General features: G+C 37.0%; 1 protein-coding gene across 12 annotated transcripts in view; it reads right to left on the bottom strand.

Annotated features, from left to right (window-relative positions):
* Positions 1-17399, bottom strand: part of BCAS3 (BCAS3 microtubule associated cell migration factor) — a 374723-nt gene that overhangs the window by 194860 nt on the left and 162464 nt on the right. For 11 of the 12 annotated variants that reach the window (XM_052803641.1, XM_052803648.1, XM_052803647.1 and 8 more), the window contains 3 exons: positions 7584-7684; positions 3838-4034; positions 2419-2516 (listed from right to left, as the gene is read on the bottom strand). In XM_052803641.1, the coding sequence (XP_052659601.1) occupies positions 2419-2516; positions 3838-4034; positions 7584-7684 (396 nt within the window). Of the gene's footprint in view, positions 1-787; positions 895-2418; positions 2517-3837; positions 4035-7583; positions 7685-17399 lie in introns of those variants that run through there. The other variant, XM_052803651.1, reaches the window with a different exon arrangement.

Raw genomic sequence — 17399 nt, 5'->3', positions numbered from 1 at the left:
TTCATAAAGTGCAACAGACTCAAATGCATGGGTCATAACTGAAGAATCACTTCCTGGTTCAGCTTAGGCAGTAAAAATTTATGACCTACTTAAAAATCCTTCAAACCTGAAAACGTATTTTCCAATAAATTTGTTTTCCATAAAGAATGTAAGCCATTTAGGGCACGCCTTGGTAATAGCAGGAAATTAGAATACTTACAGTAGTGGACTATAACACAAAAAATGCAATGTTGTACATGAAGAGCATTTAAAATAAAACCTTTATATTCAGAGCTGAGCTTAATGTAATTTTCTGCACATCTCAAAGGTGGGAAGAGAGGAAAGTAAGCATAAAATACTCTTCTTCCCTTTGCTGGGCTCTGTTACAAGAAAAGCACGAGATCTCAAAAAACAGCGTATGTTTTTTCCTTGTGTCTCCTTTACTCTGCAGCAGAATTCGCACCCCTATACCATCACACATAATCTGGCATATCTACCCTAATTTTGGACCAATAATTTCTGCATGGGAAAGGATGGGGATCAGGCAATATGAAAACTGCAAATGGATGGTAAAGTCCCTGAATCAAAAATCAATTCAAATCCAAACTGTCTGGCAGTGAAGTTAAATAAAACACTGCTATCAGCATGTCCCTAACAAAATCCATGTATTGTTTATACAAAACTTATGAGGTGTTATAACAAAACTGAGTCACTGCTGTACAGTAAATATATTTTCAGTATCATAACAATGTATACAATTGACTTTGGCAATTTTAATATGGACACACATGTTAAAGGCATTACCAATAGAGCTTCATCACATTCATATGAGCCATTTCATATTAGGGCCCCATCCACACTTCAGGAAAGGTTGTTTAGCATAGAAGAGGTACAGTTCTATGTGGTTCACTGTTTCTGTTGTAGATGGAATAACACAGTTTTAGAACGCATTATCGTTCCAGAATGGTTATATTTCAGAATTATTAAACATCCCTGCTATAAGTAATGGCACTGCTCCGTTCATACAGAAGAGGAAAAAAACCCCACCCTGATAACCCAGATATCTCTATCTGTATCAGCTGGCCTAGTCACATTGATAGTGAAGAACAGCTATGCTATTAATCACTCTGAATCTGAAGTGTCAGATACACAGACAGAAGCACTCCTATGATTCAAGTTTGCAGTCTTTGAGGGGTAATAGGCATAGATGAACTAGTCCAAAAAATCATAACTGATGCATTTATGTTTTCTTCTGTATCAAACAATTGTTTTCAAAATTACTTTGTCATGTAGTAAAACAAATAAAATTCCCTTTAAATAACCAGCATCAGATGTTTGTCTAAGCTCAATGTGAATTAAACAAGTTCTAAATATTTGAAAATGGAATTTATAATGACAATCCTCAATATCCAAAGTAAATGTAGTTATTATTGAACTCAGTTATAAACACATCTAAGAAATATCCTGTAATACCCAAATAAATTAATTTGGCAAAAAATGCAATATCTTGGACTCGGAATTTATATCAATAGCAAACAGAGTCTGGAACAGGAGCTTTTATTTTAACTCTCTTTAAAACAACCTTCAGAAACCAGTTTCTGTATGTGTTACAGTCTCTTTTTACAGTTTAACCTCAATCCAATCAGCAGTCTCCAGGGATTTTCAAATCGCTAAAGATTAAAATCCTCTCTGACTTGACTGTTTGACTAATGCTGTGTGTTTAATAATTCTACTTGTGAGAGATTTTATTTGACAAAATCCTGCTGTGTGGACCCTTCAGACGCTATACAGCAGTACTAGAATATAAAGCTCTGCTGACCTTTCTTTATACGGACTGTACCCCACCATTGAGAAAAAAAGAAGAAAACTTTTATAGTACATATATTACTATGTTGATATTAACATAACCACTGTAGTATTAAATTTACACACTCTTTTAGAGTCGAGTAGTGAAAATGTGCCTATTACACAAACATTAGATAAACTATCCTGTTGTCTTGACTGTTCACAGAAATCAATTACGCTTATGATTACATTTCAATGAAAGCTATCTTATAAATGAGATGGAACTGTAATATTCTATGCTTTAGGCATCATTAATAAAAGCATTTCAGTGTTAGTAATTGCAAATGTTCTGCTTTTTAGTTTAGGCAGTTTTTAGCATTCTATAGCTCATGTTAAACTTAATATAAATATTGTGTTCATATCTTACCACAATGCTGTGACTTCAGATTTGAGTGGTAAGAGGAAAAAAAGTCATTACAGTAGCTTTCAAAAAGTATTCGTATAAGACAGCACTTACCCTATTGTGCAGCTGAAAATCATGATATCCTTTTAAGTACATGGCAATGGTTAGTAAACATGTTACCAGACAAAAAAAAGACAAGATTGATGAATGCCATGAATATCAAAGAAAACATGAAATCAACAAGTTTCTACCTGAGGTAGCATCAATCACTGTTGAAACTCCTCTGCGATCAGAAACTGGACGCGATGACCCCGGCATGCTAACAGGTTCTGAACGAACTGGCTGAATCCTAAATAATAAGTTACAGTTACCACCTATGTCAAAATCATTGCTCAGGAGGGCTGTAATTAAATCACAAACCTGATTCAGCTGAACCAATTAAGCAACTATTTATTTTTAAGTCAGCCAACTGTTGAAAACTTTTGTTTTCCTTTGCAGAGCCAAGATCTGGATAATCCATCCAGAGAGAGATTGAGACTCTACACAAAGGCAGTATCCCCAAACTAAGTCTCAGATGTGAGCTTTCGGAAAGCCTCAAAAAAAACCAGCTCACCCTACCCAAACTGGTTAAAAGGCCTCTATCGCCCTCCAGAACAGCAGCATTTTCTTTGACGGTTTAGGAAAAGAGACACATTTGTGATTGTCTATTCCTTTTGTAACATGTATCTATATTAATTTTTTAAAAATTTCTGCTTTCTTTCTACATATATATACAATAAAAAAAATAACATATTTGACAGCTATATCCTTACTTGTGGGAGTAATTACATGCAAGGAGAAATCACACATTTCAAAACCATGTATTTTCAGTCCAAGGACAATCTGCCTGGTTTTAATAGGATTAGTCATATTATCCATCTCTCTTGTTTTACTCGTAAGAGTTTCAGAGTCCCAAACAATCCAAGTCCATACCACAGAACTTTGGACTTCAAATCACATGCAGAGTCAGAAGCATGGAAACTCGTTAAATCTTGAGAGTTACTGGACAGGACGCAGAAACACATGGTGCATAAAGCACTTCTACAAAATCACTAGCTATCAGTAAATATAAACCCACGTTTACCTTTGCACTCCTTCTTTCTCTCCCCTTCCCCAGGCCCACCCCTCCTGCCCCCAATTCCAAATCAGCCAGTGTCCAAAACCAGATGAATTAAATATATGAAAAAGAATTACAAGGTAGGAAGCAAAGAAAGGGGAAAAAAAACAGGGAGGGCAAAAACATTCCAGAAGTTCATTTACTGTTCCAACATGCTGACCGCTTCACAGTCAGCATCTAAATCTATGGCATAAAGCTCCCACTCATGTCTGAGAAAATGAATTTATTAAGCAATGCAGAAACCGTAAAAGCCAAGACGACGCTGAGCAAGGCCACCAGACTTTGTACTGTCTTTCACTGTCATTTACCCAAGAAGGGGCAGCAGAAAGGAATCTAAGCTGCTTGGCCTGGATGAACTTTTACTGTTGTTGAGTCACACGCTCTTCTAAGACTTTCATCTGGACAAGCTTGATGAAAACTATTACACATTCTACACAGATGGCCTCATTTAAGCATGAGGCAAGTTATTCGCACAACAAATGTGAAACAGCTTGGAAATTGATTTTATTTTTACCTGAGACTGTTGAGATCAAGATCATCTGTATCAAAGTCCAGAAGAGGCTGCGGGGTATCACTTGGACCATGTGACTGCAGCACTGAAGAACTGGATGAAATGACGGTAGTTTGGCCTGAGGGATGGATTGTTTTGAACTGGAACTGTGGGCCCATCCACAGGCGTCGATGAGGCCCAGTGTGAGTCACTATTTCAACCTGTGGGAAGATGGGGAAATGCTTAACAAAAACCTGCAATATACTGAATGGTTCCTTCAATACACTGAACCCCCAGAATCCTGCTGTTCTCAAGCAAAAAGAGTGTTTTGTGCCATCAGTTCGGAGGAAGCTGAACAAGGGAAGATTCGGAATGCCTTTGCTAGAGAGCGACGCTGTAGCCAAAGCCAAGAGCTTCTTGCAGAGCCCTGAAAGCCCTTGAACCACCAGCTTGGGGACACTGCACCCCAGGTTTTAAACTGTTCTGAAGACCAACAGTCCATCCTGGCTATGACTTCACCTGACCCTGTTCACTCCTCCTCTTGCCATTAAGAAATACACGCTATAAACTTGAACACTAAAAAGCTACTCCTGTTGTGGCAACAAACAGGGGAACACATTTCCATCTGCATCTACACTGAGCAGGCAGAGGAACTGAAAAAGTCTACCTCCCCCAGATAACCTCAATACTGACCAGGTCAATGGATGCACGTTTTAAAAACAAGCCGTTACAGCTTTGTTACAGCTGCTTTCTAGAAGTTGACACATTAAACAGCGCAGCTTCACACGTATATAGTGCGAACTGTATTTCAAATCAAAGCTCATAATTACTGTTGGCATATCTGAGAATACCTCTGGCAGAGACCATCTTGCTGGAAAGCAACAAGATTTGTAACAGAGCAATGTGAAGTGTGCTGTGAGACACTGAACAGCCCAAGTCACACTCCTTACTATGCAGATGTAATATAAACATGTATGTGCAACACATGATGTTTAAAAGGGCAGCTACACACACATACATATTCATTTAACCAAAATTCCAGCAATGAAAACATAAGGGTGTTTGTTTGCAAGGAACAACCACACATATATTATATAATAGGCATATATGAGATATGTATCTGTATGTATGTTTAGGTGTAGATATACACATAGACACACAAGCTTCTCAGTTCCATGCCTACTTCCAAAAGGCACAGAGAATGCAGGTGGTGTGTCTAGCAAACAATAATTTCAAATATTCATATTTTCCACTAGGTATTGGCTCCCAGTGAGAGTCTAGATATGAACTTTTGAAAAAATAAATTATTTCAGTAAATGAAGCATCCAAAATATTTAAAAAATGTCTTTTCACACTGATAACTATAAACCTGGTGAGTATCAATTCTGGCAAACTCTTAAATAAGCCAACTATAGGAATGCAAACAACCATGAAAATTTAAGATGGTAACATTGCTGGAAACGTATATGATCAGGAAAATTGGGCCTTGTAAATGACAGGGTAAACAAAGCATAAGTCTTCTGTGATACAATTTTAAAAATCAAAAAGAGCCTTTAAAGATCAGAAAAAGGAAATATGGAATGAAAATATTAAGCTCTGGTGAACTCATACCTTTAAGATGACAAAAATAGACTATTCAATTCCTATCAATTTCTGCTAAAACAATGATCAGCTTCACAGCAAAAATGCAATTTAGTGAGGAAGTTCATGAAATATATTTTTGTGTACATATATGACATAGATGTATACTAGTAGTGATTCTTAATTCTTTAAGAAGCAATTTTAAACACTGGCTAATGTTCTAAGTTCTCAGCTAACGTAAGATGACAAATGCACAGCCTATTTAGCACTATTTCCATCTTTGCATTTATCTTAGCGTAACTCAGATTGACTGTAGATGTTTCTGAGGCAAGTAGCTTTTATGTAGCAGTGTAAATTAGGCCACAGATAAAGTAATCTGTATATTTTAAGCTTGAAACCATCAGTGTCACAGAGCCGAGAGGTAAACAGATGCCTTTGCAATTTTACTGAGGCTACGGCCAGATGTTCCTATTCACTGTTCTGTTGTGTGCAGGACAAACATATTGTATCTACTTCACACTGACAGCACACATTACCCACTGTTCTAATTGAAAAGTTGAAGTGAAGGGCAGTGTTTTTTCACTGCATGCTGTTACTGTTGATAACAACACTTTAATTTTGAAAAACATACTTTCATTTTAGGCTTAATCTAAAGTGGCTTGCTTAGAGAATGCTAGCATCTTCATGCTCAAAAGAGCTATCATCACACTCTCTACTTAGCAAAAATTAAACATTCCGGAAGCATTCTCTGAATTATTTGTGTTCTATGACATCACTTGGGATTTTTTTTTTCTCTCTTATAAATATATTTACTCTTCTAGAGGGATAGATGTGATGAAGTTCAAGCAGTCTTAAGTTCCTTTGAGTTTCCTATCTTCCAAGAATCAGTAATAAACTAATCTCCATAATGTAGGTTTACCTTACTCTCTTTTTCCTGAGGTTGCCCACTAAACCAGAAAGTCATCAGAACAGTAAAATAAGCTAAACTATCCAAACAGTACTGGAGAGGTTAGGTGGAAAACTACAGGTGAAATCTTGGCCCCAATGAGCTCAGTGATAAAATTCCTGTTGACTACACTGATTGTTTCACCATCTTTGTGCTCTGAGAAATTAGAGACAGCATAAGCAAGTAAGATATATCAATGTGCAGCCACATCTGAAAACTTAGGCCAGGTAAGCGGATTCGCATGAATAGATTCCCCAATGAATGCTGCTCCTGGACCGGTACATGTGGAAACCTAACTTCTCATTTTAGGAAAATGCTGTGTGTGATGTATTCACCAGTGGGAGAAGCAAATCTCATTCATGAGTATTTCATATTTATGCCATACACCCCAGCAACACATTTAATGCATCACTCCTGTAACATTGTTCTCAAACCAAAAGAAACCCACCTAATTTGTCAGGACAAATTCCACATATCAGGTACCCTATAATGGCTTTAGTAAATCCAGAGCATTTGTAATTTTTATTTATTTATTTCACTCTAACCTTTTATTGCTAACAGGAGCTAATTCTCAGTGTATTTTCATGACCTACATTCTTAAACTGAAGTTATGTTTTGAGCCAAATAGTCAAGTATGTACTGAGTTCTTAAAGAGAAGCTTCATCGACTGAAACAAAGCAAGAATGGATAAAACTACAAAGATTTAACCTCATATAAAAATATTCCACTAAGCATGATCATTTTAAAGCACTATAGTATTTCCATCTAGCCATAACTCAAAGGAATTATCAGTAGAAAATGCAGTAGCTGGTAACCAGAAAAAGAAGGAAGTAAACCAGTTAGTCTACCATTTTTATGTTAAAATGCAGTAAGTACAGCACAGGTCACAATTGAAAAGGCATCACCACTTTGCCAAGCCAACTTCCTTTACCCATGTCTGAAAAGGAGCATGTCAGGCCCAGTGAAACTTCCTACTTCATTCCGAACTTCCCAAGGATGTGACTTGTGCCAGTAACGATGGGGGCTTTATAAGGCTTTTAATGTAGCTTGTATAGATTGTATAAAATGTAAAGACCATCAAATTCATGCCACGTTAAGTCAGGAGTGAAGTCAGTTTTATATGCAGCATTACCCATGGCCTACTGGAAGCTTACTTTCTATTTTGAGGAAAGTTGTGAATTTTACTTCTGGTGGATACTATTACTGTTTCACTCCTGAATTGGAACGCCCCTAAAAAGCATACCTGTGAAAGCCACTCTTCATCCTCTTGCCCGCTGTGGTCAGATGCTAAGCTGTCATATGACTCATGTCGAGTGATCGGTCCAGGGCTCCCTGGTGGAACCACTGAAAAAAACCAGAAAACTGAAAAATCAGATTTACTGTTAAATGCTTTTATAAAAAGCTTTTTCAGTAAGTTATTGGTACAGCAACACACATATTTTCCTAAATCTGTGACAATATGTTGGAGCACAGAAAGAGCTCAAATACTGACATCAAAAGTGATGAAAAGATTTCTGCTCTCTGACTTGAAAATATACATACAGCCACTATGATAACCCAACTGGCTCTTCTTTTAACCTTAAGTACTTCATGAACATACAGAACAGCCCAATACAGATGACAACCACCTGCCTTGAGGAATTTAACACTGAGATATGCCACTGTCAATCATGTAAGCCTTTTCTACAAACTTTTCAGAATTTGAACTGTGCTAAAGCATACTGACAAAAGCTATCCTGAGGCACTGGTACATGTACTGACTTTGAACACAGAGTACTTCCAAGACTTCAGGAACTGACTTATCACTCTCATTTTGACATTAATGTAGTTAATTTAAAGCTGGCTTCACAAACAACTTGAATTTTAGGATTTGACTTTTTTGCAATTTAATTGGAAGGGCTTCATTATCATCTTACTATCACCTTTTAATTACAGTAGTAACAATATATTAATTAAGAATCCGTAACAGAGCAGAGTTTGATATTTAATTTGCTACAAAGACTAAACACTGAGATTATTTCACTGGACTATAAAATACCAGAAATTCTGTATTCAAGTGTTGCATTGCATTGTAGTGATGCCGTACAATAATTTTGGACAGATAAGAAAAACACTTTCTTCACCTGCAGGTGACACTGATAACTAGAAACACGTATTAGTTCAAGCTGAGGGACAAATTCATCAGCGGCTATTAAACCCAACAGTCCAGACACAACCTCCAAGAAGCCCATAACCTCCAAACTCCTGGACTTTGGAGCATCTGCTTCCAGTCGCTACCAGAGATGCAAGGCTGGGTAAATTTTTGGTTTGACTCAACATCAGATCTGTCCACAGTGCTCATCAGCAAAGCTTTTCTTGACAGCACCATGGAAATCTTACATTACTATAACTGCTTAAATACCTAAGTCTCTCCTATTCTTAAAAGACTGGTACAAATAAATAACCTCAATTCACAGAACAAAACTAAGTTAATTTTGTTCCTCTATTCACTACTCTGTTTTGTGTTCGTATGGACTCACTACAACAGAAAAATGCAAGTTCTTCAGCTCTGTAGACTGCATGATAGCCAAAAACACTTTTGAAATGATTACCATATATACACACGACTTTGGGGAAAAATCACTATTTAGTGTTCAAATGCTATCACAAAAAAGAGAGAGAATCGTAGACACATTATTGTAAAGATTAGTATTTCATGATGCCTGGTCCTTGAGTCATTTAAATATATTGGCAAAGCTTACAGTCTAGCTACTTTACTTTCTATGGCGGTAGCGTTATGTTGCTCTAACTAAAACTTCACACCTGAGAAAGCTGAAAGAGTTTAGAAAAAGCAAAATGCAAGCAAGAACCCCAGACAATAAGACAGGAGGTATTTTTCATTTTCTTGTACCTGCTTACTGTCAGGGGCCTGTTGGAGGCCTGGATTCAATACCAAGAAACCATACCTGCTTTGAGGGAAGAGCAGACACCACAAAAGCAAATTAAAAGAAGCAAATGCAACAATGGTATTTTTACTTTGGTAAAACAAGAGAGTTTTATGCTATAACATTAAGATACCGGACAATCCTAAAATTAGAACCAATATTTTTTATATTCACATAATCTAAAAATGACTCAAAGTTTTTTAAATTGATTTTTAAAAACTGTGTTATTACAGGGTTGACCTTTATGTGTCAAGTTTCCATCCACTACAAATTTTTACAGCCATGTTGTAAACCCCTAATAATAGGAGTTTATAATGGCAAAGCAGACACAATTGTAACCATAAATACAGAACGGCGCCTCTATAATATAAACAGCACGGGGTTTTCATAAATCCATACACTATATGAAATAAAGGGATTTTCATCCTGTTTGTATAAGTGGGTATCAGAACCCAACCTCAGCTATGGAGCCATTTCTAACACCTCTGTATCACAGAGAGTCCTTATCCTGAAACCTGCAATATACCAAATTCAGTTCAGGGCCTAACTTATTAAAGAATTATTCCAAGTGTTATATACATTCAGACATATTCTTACAAAGTGTCAAGTTTTTCCCATGAGATACTATGCATCTGCCATATTCATTGAAATCAATACAATTTGTACCTGCACGTATGTGTACATACACACCTCAACATTCAGCAGTGTGTGTTCACCAGTTCAGAAGATAATATAGAAACTACATTCATCTGCTTCATTACAACCATGACAGATCTAATTCAATGACTTACGGATGTGTCTGTCCAGCCCATATCAAACTCGTATTAAGAAAATACACATACCTTCCTGGATTACAAACAGCTGACGATTCACAGTAAATATCTGAACATGAAACCATAATGCCCACACTTTTTCCTTACCAGCAAAGTTTATATTCGAAACCGATGAAACAAACCCAGTATTTTGACACGTTTTGCTGTTGCCCTAATCTTCCCCATATCTCCTGACTCCCCTAACAATAAATTCTACTGACTGCAGTAATGCCTGTTTCTGAGGGCACAGCTGATCAACTGCAGGCTTTCCTGTTATTGAACTCTGCTAACAAACTGTTCATGACTCTAGCAGATGTTTTTGCTTTCAAACCAACAGGAACTTTATGGACTGTTCTGAATTTTTTTTGTTCTTTCTATCCCAGGGGCAACTACTAGAGCTGTCAAGATTAGAGAAGCTGCTATTCAGTGACTAGCTGCAAAAATGCTAGCCCAGGGAGCAGCATCCACCCTGCTTTGTCACCGTACTTCTCCCTTGGGTAATACTCTTATATTTTACTGGAGATTCAAGACAGCTTTGCAGTGAGAAAGAAATTTAAATTTAAGAATATTTTTGGCCCTATTCTGTATGCCTTTTCCTGAGGAATCACAGCTTTGCATAGGTCTTGCAATAACACACGTTTCAGTACAGCTTCAGAGCGCAGCATTAACTCTTTCTACCAAAAAGTGACGACATGCTGAATTCCATGAAAAAGCTCTGCCTTAGAGTTCACCAGCAGGGCAACAGTGATAAAGCCTTAGCTGAGGTCAAACCTCAGTAATTTATTTTGCTATTTAATAAAATAGCATTTATGTACCACACCTATCACAAAAGCAGGCATTTAAAGAGAGTCTGGTTTTGATAGCAGGATCCCATAATGATGGTCCCAGCCTTACCACAGGCAAAGCAAGCTCTACTCCCACTGCCCTTAGTGGGAGCATGCCGTATTCTGTGAGATATGACCTTAAAAGACAAGTGATCCTTGCTGGAGATTTGCCATCGCTGTACTGCTTATTACAGATACACATGTGGTCATTTTTTTCAAGTTAAAAACGGCCTTGAAGTTACAGGAACAAATATGTTCTAAAAATGTAAAAACAATTCTTTCTTCATTTCTGGGTCACACACCTCTTGCGTTGGTATCAAGTTCCAAGACGAGATTAATTTAAGCCTGGAGGGACATTTCCAAGAATTTGAGCTCAAAAGTAACCTTTTATCTTCCAGCTTAATTCTTCGAAAATCTGAACTCACACTGGAAATTATGGCAGCCTCTTACACCTCGGTGAAGCTATTCTTATGCTATAACAGAGTTTTTTCAATTTCCAAAGAATTTCACTATCATGCAGGATAGCAAATAATAAAATTCAAATTCTTCAAAAGCTTTGCAGCAAGTAGTGTTTTTTCTTGCACTCCTGTAATTTCTCTTTCATTAGGAAAAAGTCACAAATGGCACACACATAGACAAGGAACAAGGAAGCCCTTCTTGCACAGAGATATTTTACTGGCAATTGCAGGTGTTTTGTACCTTCCTAAAATAATAAATTCAATGCTTTATGTCTAAGCTATGCCAATTTTTAACTTTTTGCTATTCTTACACGAACATCTGGAACAAACATATATCAAATACCAGAACGCAACTGAGTTTGTTTAATCTAGAAATACACAAACATGCAGAATTTTGTACAATTACCCGTGGATTAAAAAAGTACAAAGAAAATGAGTGCTTATTAAAAAAAAAAAAAAATCTAAGGTGGGAGTTAGAACATACAACTTCTGTTTATGCAGTATAACAGGACATGAGTTTCTAAAGTCTGCTTAGAAATGCAAAAAACTCCATAAGCAAGCATTCAAGGTCACTTTTTAAAAACTGGAGTGCTACCTACAGCAAAAATCAGAGCTTTGCCATAAATATTTGGCAAGGGGCAAAAACCATCTTTCAGCTGCTCAAAAATAATAGTAGCACCTTTAATCTCTGTCCTCCTTCAAGTGAAAAGTGATCTGCATCAACTCTAAATCTGGAATATATTCCTGTCCCTCCATCCTTACTAGCTCTACTGAACCACTCCACATTTAACTAAGGAAAAACAGAATCTCAGCGAAAACTGTTGTTCATCTTCTTTCATGACCTGAACACTGTCGTCCCATTTTCTACCCTCAAAATCAAAAGTGCAGGTGCTTACCCATAATCTAAGGTAAATTTTTAAAGTTTACAGACTCCCTTCTCTGCAGTTACAGGATTAATCTTACTACCATATTGAAGAAAGACTATTAAAGGCAAGGGTCTGAAAAAACCCCACCACATTACAAACTCAATCATTTGTGTGATAATTGTTAACACCAGGAAAACCGCACAGAAGTGACTGTGGAAACAGAAGTTTCAACACAAGCCAAAGCAAAGGCTGAAACACGGCCGAGCTGGTATTCCTCTGGAACTCCAGGACCCGATTCCCACAGTTCAATGACCAAGTATGAAAAAAACCCCGTTGTTTTGAAATTTTGCCATGATATTTAGTGACAAATAAAGAAAACCAACTATTTCTATTAACCTCAAATAATTTGCATAGGCATTCTTGACACGTGAGCAAGACCTAGACAAATATACATGCTTGACGAATATTGGAATTAACAAACAGTGGTTTTGTTCATAGATGGGCTAATTGTACAATAAATACCTAGACCTAAGACAAATCTTTATTCATTCAAAGACTATAAATTGTCATCTTTCAGCAGCATAGAAGTGTTGGAACAAAGAAACACTACAGCTCAATTGTAGTGTGTGCACTTATGGTTTTAATTTGTGAACAATAAATCATTAGTTTTACTTAGTTTTGTGTACTTCTTGAACCAAAAGGTTTTAATTTTCTCATTTATATAAATAAGCTTTACACAATTCAATTTAATGGAGAGTTATATACGAAATTCCCAATGTGCTCTTCTCTAAGGGATGTATGTTTGTCCAAATCAAGAGCAAAGGCATTTGCAGACTATAAAGACTATTTGTTCTGTGCTGCCTGCCATACACATGACTGCATACACCCAGAGAGCTTTCCTTTATTTCAACTGAATACACAAAATTTGTAATTTGAAATAAGATTCTAAAATCTAGTAGAAACAGAAACAATGTATTCTTAAGTAATTCATTAAGTCTAAAGTCTATCCTGTGTCCACATGCAGTGTCTAGTGATATCCATGGCAAAGAGGCACACAGAATAAAAATTATGTATCTTTTAGGTGTCATACAAATCACACACTAACATCTGATTTTGATACTTTTTCTGTGGTTCTTAAGTTATATTGAAAATTATCATAGGTGGTTTAGAGACCTGAGGTAATCACATGCTTGTCAATAAGCTTCAGGAATACTTCTCCTAAAATTAAGCTCCACAATTTGAATTATTTACTTCATGCTACTTCTGGAACTACTGGTGCATTAGTTACATCGTGTTGCCCATGACAAGTAGAATGTGACAGTTCTGGTTTAGGTCTATATGCAGCCACTTCAAATTCAACAGGTTCACCTTTTTTCCATCTTATATATGTGATCTCACTTCTGTCAGAGGTAGGTTTCGGTATCCCACAGTCAGGTTTGCCATGTAGGTCAAGTCCAACAACTGCTTAGTGAGTTTTACTGCATGCATGTTCCTAAATTTTCTCTTAGAGCACATAGCTCTATGCCTGCTGGCTCTACCTCTGCTCAAGTTTGACAATAAAGTGAAGACCAGATTATCACTTTAGACACAATGCTTATAGCCATATTTAGAACAAACTGTTTGCAGTTTGGTGATATGCTCTATGTATTTTTACTTGTGGCTATATGTTCCTGAACAAAGTTCTGTTTTTAATGCATTTTTCAGCTTGTAAACTTCTGCAGGAGCATGCCATGCAAATTAAAATATCCTCTTTGACTCAAAACTTCTCCCCACTCATTTTTTTTCCCCGTTAGGACTTTCTGAGATTCTTGTATGGATAAACATCATAAACATCACAAAATTAAGCTAACCGCCTCCCCTCCCCGTAAACCAGGAGTTTAACCAGCCTAACAGTTATTTCACACCACCAACTGACTTATAGATTTATTCATTCATTATTTGTATATTGCTCACAGTTTATTAGGTGCTTTATAGACCATCCATTCTCTGTATCAGCACTTTAATCTTAAAGGAATAGGTAGGTCTATAATCAGGATATGAATTCTCCTTAGATTTTCCCAGCTTTGACGACTGCTTTACTTGCTCCTTACTTAACACTGGTCTGATAGTCAACAGCCTGGCATTTTTTTTTCCCCTAAAAGGTGCTGATTAGGTGTTCAGGCTTCACCATTACTGCTGGCTGCATTGAGATGGGTATGCATTCACTGTGCTTAACTCCAGCTTCCATTTCTGAAGTTCCCATAGGAAACCAGTCAAGTACAATGACCATTTAAAGCTGGACAGAGCTAGAACCTGATATTACTCACAGTATGGAGCATCTTAAGGTTGTTGAATGCTTTAAACGCTCAGACTGTGAGCAGACTATCAGTTCTGTACCAAAGGATAACATATATATTCTTTCCTGAGTTAAAGAATAATTTCAACTGCACGAACCTATGGCAAAATCCATCTGATGGCCATCTTTAAAGAATTATGGAAGAGGTAACTATTTCTATAATTCACTGACTTCAAAAGTATGTTTGACATTATTGTCGGGAAAATTATGTTAACCATGGATTACTGTTACAATCAAAGTATGTAGTGAGAAGTCAAGAGGCTTAGTAGTAAATTTTCAAAGCGGTGCGTGGGGATTTACCCGTTTGACTCCCATTAACGTCAATAGGAGTCGCGCGGCTAAATCCCTGTACACTGCTTTGAAAACTGACCCCTTCGTGTTGATGGACCCCTCTCTAAGAAGTTCCAGATGACCATGTAAGAATAGTAAAGAACTATTTCAGCATGTGCCCTTGTTCATTATTGTTGTTTGTACACATCTGAAAGTATTTTAATTCCTATATGCAGTGCTGTTTCCAGCATTTAGTTTATAAAATACGGATTAAGATGGGCAAGTATGCAGTAATCTGATGAAGCCATGCACATGCCCAGGTATATATATGCATCAAAAACTTAACATACATTGCCAGCATCCAATGCACCTTACAGAGTTAATTTTTATCCACCTCATCTACATTATTTCACAAACACCAATTACAGCTGAAGAACGTATCATGATTTACTGCATCACTCGTATGCAATGATGCAGCTCTTTCATGAAATGACATCTGCCCTGTTCCTATTTACGCCAATCAGTCCTATGCTCAGTCAGAAATTAAATTTGCTTCCCCTGACCACTCAATCCTGTTTCCTGTAGGGAGCAGGAAGTGCAGGTTACAGTTTTAGGGAAACATAGTTTTCCCTTAAGAAAAATACCATGAACTACAGTTTCATTAGAAACATCTTTTCTGGAATGGGAAGGTGATCCAGATTAGCTTGCAATCTGTTATGCCTCCAAGTGTAAAAAGCAAACCTGAAAATTCCATTTTCACTGTTTGTGACTACTGCCAGAAAACCCCAAATACATGTAACAACTCTGTAAGAGATATGCATGCTTGGAATCAGTTGCACTGGAAATTTTTTAACTGTAGTCATAAAATATATATATATATATTTAAGCATATATATTTATAAATTGTACACAAGATCTGCTACAGTTTTAAACACAATAAAAAATTCCAAATATGAAATATTTTTAAATTGCAAAAATTCTTCTACAACGTATTTTACCTGTATCACTTATATGTTCATATATATACTCATATTTTCATGCAATATTTGGACAGAATACCTGAGTCAAGATAAACACTTAAGAATTAATTTTCTGAAATTCTGAAACTCATTTTTCTGTATAGAAATGTCCTCCTCAAAATTTCAGGGAATTATAAGTTTTTCCCCAAGGATCTTTATTTTTAAAGGACATCTGCACAACTCCTTTGAAACTACTGATACAGAGACCCAGGAAGTTCTTTTTAAAAGTATGTTGTATTCTTTTACTATATGGTAATAACAAAGTAGAATTTCATGAAAATGATACACTAGCTAGAGGCAATCTGAAGTAGAAAGAATAATAATAATGACAAACCGATAATCTAGAAAATATTAAAAAAAATTCCCATCTGGATAATAAAGTTAAACATATGTACCCAAGTAACTACATGAAATCTCAGCTGTGTGCTGGTTGTACACAAAATATCAAAATAACAACATAATGCAGTTTCCCATCTATAAGTGGACTGCGTTAACAACTAACAAAGGGTTAGCTGCAATACTCTTGTTGAGAATAGGGAGGAAAAACCTGGCAGAATCATTGAAACGTAACACGTCTTGTGATCAGGGACTCGCTCAATCTACCAAAAAGCTGCATTTACATCTGCTCAGCACAGACGAAGCAGCGTCCTCCCCTGTTTGCCTTCCTGCAGATAGCCCGTAGCTCTGCCATGCCCAGCTCTGTCACTCCGACTTTTCATGAATGACATGGTCTTTCCTGCAGTTTTAAGCCCATAACACTCAATCGACACAATTCTGTGGAAAAGCCCTCATCTGTGGTGCACAGGTACATCTGAAAGGCCAGTAGCTTAGGCAACATTCATATGATCAGCACATAAAAATGATGGCAGTTTAAAACATTAACCCATGCACCACTGCTTGTTCCAATTCCTCTCCAGGCTACACAGCACAGCAGCTCATATAAACTCAAGTGGGCTTCACCCACTTCAGGGTAAGGTCAGAGAGCTTTGTTTAGATAGCCTTCATTGGTGGATTATGTTAAACTGGCCAACTTCGTTCTGAAGTGCTACCAGTGCTGCTGCAGAACCAGTAAAGCCCAGCAGAGGCACCATAGTGGGCAGCTGAGAGCACTAACTGCTAAACTACTCCAAACTCACGTCTGACTGTGGTCATGCAGAGATGTCACAGAAACAGAGCAAAAAGTCTTTGAACACCTCGTAACTACATGATAGCGTAATTGTTGTTACAGAACGGGCTCTGGTTTTGATCAGTTTTATTATTTGAAATCAAGCTCCGTTGTGATAGACATTGAACATACACAGAGCAAGATACAGCTCTTGCCTTACACAATATGCTACATACACACGCACTGTAGCTATGTATATAGTGGGAGAAGTACCATAACATATATTCTTTCATATTAGTGAGAGAGAAAGAATACACTATTAAATATGCACACACAAAAGGGTGCAAGAAGAAAAATAGAAGTAGAAGGCTGGGAGGTGGTAGAACACTAAATATAATTATCAGTCCCAGTTCATTAGCCTGTTACCAGACCACCATCACGCTCTG

The sequence above is a fragment of the Harpia harpyja genome, chromosome 12, assembly GCF_026419915.1.
Source record: "Harpia harpyja isolate bHarHar1 chromosome 12, bHarHar1 primary haplotype, whole genome shotgun sequence".
NCBI classification, from domain to species: Eukaryota; Metazoa; Chordata; class Aves; order Accipitriformes; family Accipitridae; genus Harpia; species Harpia harpyja.
The sequence above is the reverse complement of the archived record's forward strand: the minus strand, read 5'-3'. Positions and strand labels throughout refer to the sequence as shown.